This window comes from Sceloporus occidentalis, unplaced genomic scaffold, assembly GCF_023333645.1.
Source record: "Sceloporus occidentalis isolate IW3139 unplaced genomic scaffold, rSceOcc1.0.p SCAF_143, whole genome shotgun sequence".
Classification (NCBI taxonomy): Eukaryota; Metazoa; Chordata; class Lepidosauria; order Squamata; family Phrynosomatidae; genus Sceloporus; species Sceloporus occidentalis.
This window is the reverse complement of record NW_028317123.1, coordinates 635,969-647,664: the sequence shown is the minus strand read 5'-3', so window position 1 is coordinate 647,664 and position 11,696 is coordinate 635,969. Positions and strand designations below refer to the sequence as shown.

Below are 11,696 nucleotides of genomic sequence, written 5' to 3'. Positions count from 1 at the left end.
GTATGTTAAGGAGCATCACCCACTAAAAATAATGATCCTTCATGTAACAAAAGCCATCAGTTTAATGGATTGAAGGGCCAACTAGGGAGAGAAAACGTGACCTGAAAAAAGTATTTTTTTAACAGGTGAGATGATTTAGGATTGTTTTATCCAAAACTGTAAATAATGTGTACATTTATTTGCTTTTCAATGAACACAAGGAATGAAATCATTAAGTGCTTATTTAATATGGAGTCTGCAGTGCTTTCTGTAATAACTTCCTTATTTTAGTTCAGTTTAATAAAGCATGAACGCTCCATCATGCAGAATTTAAACATAAGGGACAATAAAATATATCTTCCTTGTGTACATGTCAGATGACATTGTTAGGGAATTCCCATATGCACAGATATATTTAAAGGAATATAGACTCGCTCACAACATGATTGACACTTGACATTGCTTTACAGTTGTGGGCAAAGACTCTTGCAGTGCATTGCAAAATTCTGCGATTAACAATGGGCACTCAACGTTTACTGGGGCAATACGATGTCACCAAGAGATCACTTTCACTACTGGAGTTAGCCCTTCACCCCATAAGGCATGTCATGGTCACTAAGTAATTTTGTGTCAATGTTGCACTGATTCTTTGGTAACCTACCAATAAAGTTCAAGCGGTTGACCCTTCCCGAAGGCAGTAGAACATTCACATTGTTACACATGGTCCCCTGTAACTGCATCTCTTTAACTGATGTGGCCTTTCACAAGAAGTCCATGTTGGGGAAGATTAATTGCTGTGGAGAACCGGGGATTGTGAGTAAAGCCCCCTCTTCATTCTCCAACTTTACTGTGGCAGCTGTAGTAATGTAGATTGCCCCGGAGGCAGGTAGGTGACATTACGAGACTTGGACAGCTGGTAAGCAATGTCTTCAGCAGCTTCCAATTTGCGCAACTCAATTAAGCCTTCGCCTGAGTCCGCTAACGAGACCGCAATCAATTCAGCAGCTTTGGAGTCTCCTTCTGCAGAGATTATAGCGGCTTTTTTCTGCTGCTCAGCCTGAGGAACAGAGATACAAGGTGTCAAGGACAGAGTGGCAATGACATGACTAAATATAATATATAATATAATAGTAACAAAATGTCTACTTTTACAAAGTACTTTTTGGTGATTTTTCAACTGTTCACAAGTTGACCTGTGAGCTGAGAGCATTCCTTTAACAGCACAGGACCAAACAATTGCTGGAGCCGCATGCCTTCATCCTTCTCAAAACACTCAACTCACACGTAAAGTATTCTGATTTTGCTTAACACCACTTTTCTGTACTCATCACAAGTCACTTCCATGAACTGTTTCTCTTAACCTCTATTCCAACTACTTCTGCAAAGCCGTACCTTCTCCACAATAAACCTGGCTCGTTCGGCCTCCTGCTGGGCCACCTGTTTAGCTTCCACAGCTTCTGTGAACTCCCTGCCGAATGTCAAGTGTGTCTGTGGGGATGAAAACAAAGGTGGTTATCGATCTGACTTGCACATCGAATAGCAGTAAACATTTAACCCTTCATGCGGTAGTTTCAATTAATGTACTAGTAAGCAGCAGGGCCCCTGCAGACGATTATTATTTTTTTCGGCATTTTGCTGATAATGCCCTTTACGGCCGATATATTTCAGCCATAGATATATCAGTGCATTTCTACCTGCTATTGTGTTTTCTTTTTGATCCTGAAGTGCCTCAGTTATAAATTGAGTCCCAGACCACCCAATATGACTTTATCTGGCCTCCACCAGGAAGTTAGTTATTCCATGGTGACCCAGCGTGCACTTCTTTGTATTACTATTAAAAGAAAAGGCAACACAATATCTCACCAGCGATACATCATCCAGGATGATTCCAAAAGTAGCCGCTCTCTCTGTCAGATCTTCGCTTACTTGCCTGGAAACCAACTCTCTCTGCGTGATCAGTTCCCCTGCATCAAAACGAGCCTAAAGAAGCAAGTGAAAATATTCTCAAAAGTTTTGGATTGTGTGCGATGGAAACATCCAAAAAGGGAAAACACACTAAATAATCCGAGGCTTGAGGTCACCGTCAACTAGGAAATAAAGCCAAAGATTTATACATGAAGTGTGACCTGCACTTCAATACTTAATTAACCTAAACTGCAATCGTTCCACCTATGTGTAGGTTAAACAGACATCAGAGGGTTTTTCACTCACCACCACGGATTTCAGGATCTCGGTAGTAATGGATGGAAGGACTCTCTCGTCATAATCTTCGCCGATACTTGTAAAGATCCGGGGCAACTCACTGGCGACGGGCCGGAAGAGGATACGCAGAGTGATGTTCACGTTCTGCAGATCTGCGGAGACAAGTCGCCTGCGTGTCACACAGAATCATTTCTATCGATTGAAGGTGATAACGAAATCAAATCTAAAACTAGAGAGGCTGCCATGTTGGTTAAAAAACATTTCTTGCTGGGCCAAGATGGCAAAGGCAGTAGAGTGACAGTTTTTCTTGACCCTCAGGGGTCTCTGTCTTTCCATCATTAAGTAGGGACTTCTAAGGTCTTGCAAGCTTATACGACCGCATCTTTTTCTGTGTTGAACTAATAAAACGTATCACAATCGATTAAATACTCCGTGTATGTTACAAACACACCAAAAACTTTTATTTTACACTTGCGCCTTAAGCAATAGCCAAGAATAAATATTGAGGGCTTTTTTTTTTTTTTACGCTGTTTATACAAACATAACAGATATTGTTTTTAGCGTATGCTTTTCATACTAAAGATGGGCTAATCTACTTCGGGTACATGACGGGTTAAACCTACCTTTGCTTCCAGTAATAACCGGAAGGTTGCGAGGCCGGGAGCGACAGTCAAAAATGATCGGCTTTTGCACCCATGGAATGATAAAGTGCGTCCCCTCACCGGGCACCACGTCCGTTACGCCCCTGAACCTGTCAAAGATCACGGCACGATGTCCGGCGTCCACTTCGGAGGAGAGAAACGAAGAACGATAAAATACCAAAGAGAGGAATCCCAAAATCCAGATTATCCACAACCCCAGTCCTAGGATAAAGATGAGATAAACGGTGAATGTGATTGACAGGAAGTCGCGTCACCCGTGACTTACCGTTATATAACGCAGAGTTTACGACTCCACCGACCACTGCCAGGCCGAGGCCGATCTTGCCAACTGTCTCGAATAGCCGGGCTGCCATTTTATTTTCAGGTTTCTGTCAGTGCTAAAATAAAAAGGCAGTAATTAGTGATAATGTAACTTGTTAGCAGATACAACACTTATTATATATCACGTGTGACAGCAAATGCCGTTAATGCAGGCCTGCAATATATAACTTCTATACATGACCCCACAGTTACACTATACATAAAACCGAAGCAGAGATTTTAAGGCCTCAACTAAAAGGGTGATGGGATTTAACCCGGGAAGTTTATAAAATATTTATGCGGCAGCGGTCGTCTCTTTTACGTAACCTGCCCCACAGCAGAGGCAAGGAGCCATTTGCCCTATTTTATCTTATAATGCACACATTACCAACATTTGTCCCTATGTTTCTCCCCCTTACTTTTCCTTCCACCCCGTGCCACCCTCACCAGGCCTCCGTGGTTCCCAGCACTCACCTCCTCAGTCTCTGACCTCCACATGAGACACACTTCACAGTGCGCATGCGTGAGCACCTCCTCGGCGCGTACGTCCCCTGAATCGCTAGTGCGTTTCGCGTTGCACCATGGGACTAGTATTTTTTTTCCTAAATGGAAACGAGTGTTAGTATTTCCGTCTAAACTACAATTCCCAGGTTGCAGCACGGCCGACGCCACATCTGATTGGTTACGATTTAGCCAGACCCCGATTAGACGAAAAGGGCGAAGGAGCGGCTTGTAGGAGACGATGTGGATGACACAAGACACCATGTGCGCTGCGAGCCGTGAAAGTTTGACGTCATTTCGCTGTACATTCATAGTGTGTATGATAACATTCTGCTTATTTAACGTTATGTGAACTCAGAATCCATTAAACATCGCTATTCACATCAAAGTATTCTCCCGGGGGTTCCTTTTGACCCTCATTTGCCCTTCATTCAGTGAAAGCATACCTCCCAAGTGTCCCTTTTCCACCCGTGATGTCCCTCTTTTCTAGGAGCTCATGATATCACAGGGTTCTATTGACCTAAAAGCCCTGATAATGTGTAAATTTAAAGGGACGCTCCAGCCATCATATACATGTTCAGACCCCCATGCTCTGAAGTCAGGGACCTCCTTCCTCCAGTTTCGTGCACAAACATGTACATTCAGCGGTCCAGGACCTCTTTTTCTTTTTACTAAATCCTTCTATTCGATTATAAGCTCTTGTGGGTAGCGATGTCATTTTTCAAACTGTATATACTGACCTGTGACATAATTTGGCTGTTGAATTAAATATAAGAATATCAGGAATGTTTACATTGCGGTTCTGCTTGTTACTCCAGCCCTACATCATTGGTCTCAGTTATGAACAAGTGCAGGAGGAGTAAAAAGCATTCCTGGGAACACTCCGGGTTTCACTTGGAGTCTCTGGGTGAAGCTCTGCTTCTTTGGGTCTCCCAGTTATTTTCTTCTTTCTTTGGGCAGAGTGGTCAGGAATCACCAACTCTTTGTCCGTGTTCTGCATTCTCCCTGCCCACTTTCTCCTGATTCCTGATCACTCTTGAACCCACTGCCCTAAAAGAGGAAGATCTTTGTATAGCTGGAAGGAGGGATATATGTGTGTGTATGTATGTATGTATATATATATATATATATATATATATATATATATATATATATACATACATATATAGGACCCTGCATGTGATATACCACAACAGAGTATGGGCTAAACCCTCCCAAGTCCAAATGGAAGATTCCACAGAAGGTTGTGGAGTATAGCAGGGCTAAGATCCAGTCAAACTGCCATCTTGGTAGTAGACAAGGACCAGAGGACAGCGGTGGTGGTAGATGTACCAGTGTCAAGTGACAGCAACATCAGGAAGAAGGAGTATGAGAAGCTGGAGAAGTACCAAGGCCGGAAAAAAGATCTAGAGGAGATGTGGAGAGTGAAGGCCAAAGTGGTCCCAGTGGTCATAGAGCACTCAGGGTTGTGACTCTTACTGGGAAAGTGGCTCCAACAGATTCCAGGAACGACATCAGAATGCTCTGTCCAGAAGAGTGCAGAGCTAGGGACAGCTAAGATACTGCGCAGGACCCTCTGGTAGAGGATCCGAGACATGAAACTCATTAAGGAGTCTCACAGCACCACTCACAAGCTCTTCAGCTCCCTCCAATAGTTGTTCTATATATATAGCAGAGGCATCTACAAGTAACTCTCCAATAAAGTACAACCAGTATTCTTAGACAGGTTTTGGCAGAACGTGGGCTGGGAAAAGATTTTTGTTGGGATTAAATGCTAGTCAGCTGCCGCAGCGATGTATTTTATTAGCTTTCACATGGATATGTGCATCAGAGGGACCAATACTACCATATTATTCCAGTCCAAAATCAGAAGCCTGAGAGGAAGAGGTCCTAGCCACTGATCTACCAACATCTCCTGGGTGAGCAATCGCACTCTAAAATATGGAGCCATTGGCTTGTGACCTCAGCTGGTTCTTTTCTGCAGGCCCCCAGACCGATTAAATAAGGGTCCCTATGTAGGATGACCATCGCTCTGAACATCGCCATAATCTCTGTCCTATACCCAAGACAACAACCTTACCAAACAATTCAGACTTCTGAAATTAACTATTTGGACCTGTCCCCTGAACGCCTAAGTATTGGGGATGATCTGCCCCAGTAATGCAGAAGAGGGAATACCCTGGACCTGCTACCAAAGGCTAGAACTTTGAATGTGAGGACTGAAGAAGGCACCTCTACACCGGGATACTGTGTATTACCTGGCAGAGACTGGCCATCGAGGCAAATGCCCAGTAGCTGGCAGGGCCAGCTTGAACTTAACAATGTAACATTTTTTGTGTTACAAAAGGGTCTAGGGCTGCTTAGTCGTCCCCAGTCAGGCCTTGAGTGTTACAAATAAAGGTGTGTGAGTGTGAGTGTGAGTAAAAAATGTATGACCCCATTTCGCCTCTAGGGGGAGACAGAGACCAGATTCCTTGGTTTAAGACTATTCCTTTTTTTAACCTGCCAAAGGGAGGGTGGTATTCCCGACAGCAATTCCTCCAAGTCCAATAAAAAAGATATTAACTCGTACCGCTGTACTCAGTAATTTTGGATATACTGTATATTACTGCACTAACCGAGGACCTCAAGCTATGTAATTGATTTACTAAAATGTACTTTTGCTTGCTGGAGCTAGGCTTTAGTTGTAGCAAATTCAAATTAGCTATGTCTTCCGACACAATTATATTTGCAAACATATTCTCTGATTCGCGCTTGGCATCAGGCGCAATGTACAAATCAGACGAGATTATATACACAGCTGTCATTAGAGAATAAGACCAAAAGATCATTTGCTGCATGCGATTTAGATATCTTTGCTGCTTTGCTTATTTTATTTTTGAGAACTTATCCCGGTTTGACAGAAGGTCAGTATTCAGATAACAGTCAATGTTATGTATTCTTTATCGCAGCTTGGAATATTCTGTTTACTTAACAGATTACGTTGGCCAAAAGCACGGGCTTCACTGCCTTCCGCGGTTGAACATTACAGCAATAATATTAAAGCATGCCCACTAGCAACATTTCCCTTATTTATTGTTTCCATAATCCTTGGCTCATGGCACAAAAAGCTGACTGCGATAACAAGGGAGCTGCAGCTTTTACACATGATACTGCAACCTGACTCGGATGAACCGTGCCAGTCCTCCCCTGTTTAAGGTCTGGCAGTGACGGGGCGGCCCTGGCTCTTTAAGGCCAGCAGCTGGCTGACTACATTAGTGAATCCTATGGCTGGATGAGTGGAGCCGCACGCCATGTTTTTTATGGTAACGTTGATGAACATCGGGCCACTGGTCATTTGGCCAACGTGCCAGATGGCCAGTCCAGGCCTGAACAAAGTATATGTTGCAAGCCTGATGTCCTAATGACCCGAGGACAAACAACAATGCCTCCGATGGCATCGATCAGTAATGTTAAATGCCAGAGGAGGGAAAGGAAATGTCCTTATCATTGGAGCACATATCTCTCTGTTCCATGCACGAGACCATCATCTAGAGCTCCCAAACCCCTCACCTCTATGCCACCAGGAAAGGTGGGACCATATTCACAGCCCAGCATGTGCTGACTCTGCATCTAAACCACTGTAAGATCAAAGCAAAACATCCAGGTGAGGTTATTGCCGCAGCAGAAGCTCATTACATCCAAGTGGTACTGCCAGTAGTGCTGATGCTTGTTTTGTTGTCTGTTAGCATCTGCAATAAAAATATTTATGTATTGCCGCTAATATATATTAACCAATGTTGCTAAGTTTTAAACAAATATAATAATTAAAATTATGTGTCAGATATTGGTATTAGAAGTGAGAGAGCTCCTAAAGAATGCATCCTCAGTACTGTTTCTTTCTTCCTCACTGAGGTCAAACTTGACATTAAGCGAAAAGACCCTTTAACGATGGCCTCCTTACTCTGCTTTGAGGCGAAACATAGTTTAATAAAAACTAATATTATGGTAACATAGTGAAATAGCTGATATTTGGTGCACTTAGAGTCAAAACATCTGTATCTGAGACACTTGGTCAAATAAACTATATGAGTAACAATATAAAACATTCCACCTTCTAGCGGCTGTTCCAGGTACACCTATGGCTTGACATTTAGGTATAGGATCAATACCCATCTTGTTCTCAGATATGTTTTACTCAAACTCTACACTATCAGTACCCCTAATAGATTTAAGTTCTTAGAGCCTATTAGGTATTTTGTGACTTAAGAATATCAAATACTCCCTTATCTTCTTATCTCACACAATGATTCACTTTGTACACGCTGATGTGGTTGCAAATGGGGAAATGTATGTGAGGGCTCTGATCTGTTGGTCTTCTGGTCATGTACCCTATCCTTTTACCGATTTTATCTTATTGAAGCAGAAGGAGTTCATTATCCTGACTTCCCCCTTCTATTGATTCTGTCATGAATACGGGAGAGTACTTTATCCTACTTGGGTGTCTTCAAAGGGAATCTGTCTTGAAGCTCACTTCTGAATCAGATTCGATTCGACTTAGGAGCGGACCAGTTTTAGGACTTCCAGAATTAGTCATTGAGTCACCACTCTTTGCATGGCTCGAGTTCTTTCATTGACCCCAATGGGTTTTATGGAGAGTAAGGCCACGTTGAACACACATTTTCTGTAATAAATGGCCCATGTTATCAAGTATATATTGTTTAGATTAATAGATCTCCAGGGCCGCCCTGTTTTGCCTAGGCTCCCACCATTTTCCAGTCCATTATATTAACTCTTCAAGGTGTCACTCCTGTAAAAAAAAAAAAAAGCCCACCCGTCTTCCCCTAGGCCCCTGTTCCCTTTTTCCCCCCTGGGTCCTTCGTGTTTAAAACCACTTACCTTCTTCCCCCCCTAGGAAAAGAACCCTCCATCTCCTGCCTGAGAAGGAAGAGACACTTTATTTCAAACAATTTCTTACCAAAATGCTGATGAAACCTCAAGGGCAATAATAAAAAGCGAGATTTATTGGGCTTGTTTTTCCATAAAAATGGCTTTTCTCCTTCTCCTTAGAGCACAATGGAATTGTAGCGGTTTATCTCATTTTAGTGAAAGCCGCCTGTCTTTCTGCTCTGCTTAGAATATATCACTCAATGTCTCCTGTGTCCCGTCTGTTACCTCTCCTTCCACCCTCCCTTATTCACTATATTCCTTCATCTATCTCTCTGATCCTTTGTCTTCCACCTTTTATATTCTATCCCATTTTACAGCTTTCCTCCTTATCGCTTTGTTATATTTCACACTGTATCGATTTCCCCTAGAAATTATCCAGACCCCCCCCTCCCCACCCCTCCAACCACCTTGTTCAGGGTCTTACCAAATTTATAGCTTTCCCTTAGCATTGGGATCCATTACTCTCATAGATAAATCATGTATATAATACCCGTGTCTTAACGGCTGCAATAAAAATGCCTTCCGGCTTCTAACAAAGTCATTTACAGGTGAAATTTCTGGACGGCAAAAGCGAAACGTAAAAGGAGATTTAAATATTTATTTTTGTACCTTTGCTCCTACAGCATCGAGTATGGCGGCAACGAGTAAGAAAGCATTTAATTATATTATATTTTTATACTGATTAGTATAAATTAAAATTAAAGTGTTATGGTATCCTCAAGCTCCACAAACATTCTGATCTCCTAGAAAAAAAAGGAACTTCAGGGGAGGGTTAAGGGACACAAAGGGTTTGGGTCCCAAAGAGGGACTGTTGGCACGTGTGGTTTTATACAGGACCTGTATAATTTCGAAAGTCTTCTGGAAATAATGTCAAGCCTCTGAAATTAACGGAGGAGGAAGAGATACAAAATTCAGGTTCTGGTTGTCTTCTTCTGCAAATTTCCAAAGCAAATATTTTATTTGGATACTTTTCGGAAAAAGCCCCATTACTGCCAAATGTTTTAATTTGCAATTTTTGGTCCGGTGCTCAATATTCTGGTATTTAGAATGGATTTGCTCATTCTCTGATTATGTTGAGATAGCGTTAATGGGATTACAAGAAGACAAGTCCCTCAGCTGGACAAAGCTTGACATTGAAGTGTTGTGAGCTGAATTTGTCCTCGGGGCCAATGTGCTCCATAAAAAAGGCATCAGCTCTCTGGAATCCTATAAGTGGTCCAAACAAGGACTGGTTTTGTTTTCTAAAGGCTTCTGGTTTTATTAGAGCGATGTCGGAATAAAAAAAGAGAGCACAATAATAATGACAGAGTCGACTCCTCGGGCGGTGACAAGAACCAGCCGGGTACGAGGAGATGAGGGAATTCATACATCCATAGAACTTTGGTAGCTTTACATCTAAACAATGAGAAGTCTGAAAAGGAGTTCCAGGTGTGATGGATTAGTAACTCTAAGGAACTATAATTAAGAATAAAGCCATGGAATTATAGTTTTTATATTATTCGGTATGTGTTATTATCATGGACTCTGCTACAATGGCGCCAGCTGATCATTCAGGACAGTTCTTTGGCTGATTAGACCGAGGGTTTCTATCATGCTGCGCGTAGTATGATGAACATCCCTCCAGATATTCCATAGTCATGTTTTTAAAGCAGTCTCCTTGTCACAAAAAGTCCTGTTTATGCCTCACCAACGTTGACCAGTCCAACCTACTTACCCACCACCTTCCAAACCTTCCCAATGTCTTCAGCCCCGAAGAAGAAGGAAGAAGAGCGAGGTAGGACTTGAAGAAAGTTCCCAGGTAGTTAGATGATACGATGCGTGTGAAATAACTACCAAGGTCTGAAGCAAGACTCGTCTTTTTAATGCAAACAAGACCCAAGGCAATACAGTTTTACGGAACCCGATCTTTTATTGATATAAAGCCCAGTCCAACGCAATTAGGGTTTTGATTAAAGTTGTATTGGACAATAAAAACATTTCACGATAACGTCCTTGTAATGTGAGGTCAGGCTGGAGTAATCCTAATGTTCCATGTTGAACATATTTCTAAAAAGGAAGAAACCTGCTTCGTATTAAGGGGCGCTTTGTTGTTTGCCTTCACTTGTTTAGAAAATGAAAATTATAAACTCCCAACTTTGTTTAAAATGAGGAAATGATTAACTGCCTTAAATCCTCGGGCGCTTTTATAGGCATTTGGTACAAATTCCAGAAAAATTGTATAAGTAACATTGACGTGTGGATAATAGGAAATATCTGATGCAGGTATTCAAGCCAATATATGAAGATTACCCGTTGGGTCTTAATCCCTCTGCTATATGTTACACACGAGACAAAATAAAGAATCTAAGTGATCAGTAACATATTTTAATTATAAATTATACAGGGCCAATTGGACCACCAGTTGGAGAACAACAATGAAATAACAAAAGACCCTATGGGTTTTTAAGGTTGGTGGCCACACAACAAGTCTTTAGGGCCACCATATGGACAAACTGTGAAGAAGATTGAAAAAGAGTGAAGAAGAAAGCATTGATCCATACACTTTCTAGCATCTCCAATAATATTATGTACAGAGCCCTTGACGGTGCGTTTTGGCAGCTGAAGCAAGCCGTAGACTAAAAAGATAAATTTGCCGGCTTTCTGGACATTATTAAAAATGTCCATTGGATATATCGAGTCAGTTGAGATCCATAGAAATGCCTTCTTTGCACTACATCCGGCTTATATGCTCCGCCATGATATCTCCGAACCCCACGCCTGTTCCCAACACCATCTGCTTGACATGTTCACTGTAATGAATGATGTAATTAAGTTGTACATTGCATTTTTTTATGAGATGCATTTTTCATCCAAGAACATATAAATGCCTTCGGAGCTGCCAAGAATATAAAGTATTTTTAAAGCAGTTGTCTAAAATTTGGTTATAATCCTATGTTTATCTTTCCTACCGTCGCTGGTGTGGTCAGAGTACTAGATTGCGGTGGGTCGATTTGAATGCCCCACGTGTGCCAAAATTTTTATATCAGATAACATTTCCATATATGGAGAGATGAGGTCACCTGGCAGCTCTTCTCTGTATCGGTAGTTTGCATCTCACATCTTTGTTAAACAATGCCTGTGTTT

The 11,696-nt window shown here is 41.9% G+C and overlaps 1 protein-coding gene across 1 annotated transcript; it reads right to left on the bottom strand.

Moving 5' to 3' along the window:
• Positions 1–823: 823 nt before the first annotated feature.
• On the bottom strand, positions 824–3,196 carry LOC149280932 (prohibitin 1-like). Its single transcript, XM_089499881.1, has 6 exons — positions 3,109–3,196; positions 2,805–2,966; positions 2,191–2,333; positions 1,843–1,959; positions 1,372–1,467; positions 824–1,036 (listed from the first exon to the last, which is right to left on the bottom strand). The coding sequence occupies exons 1-6, from the start codon at positions 3,194–3,196 to the stop codon at positions 824–826; spliced, it is 819 nt and encodes a 272-aa protein (XP_089356007.1).
• Between the last annotated feature and the right edge of the window lie 8,500 nt (positions 3,197–11,696).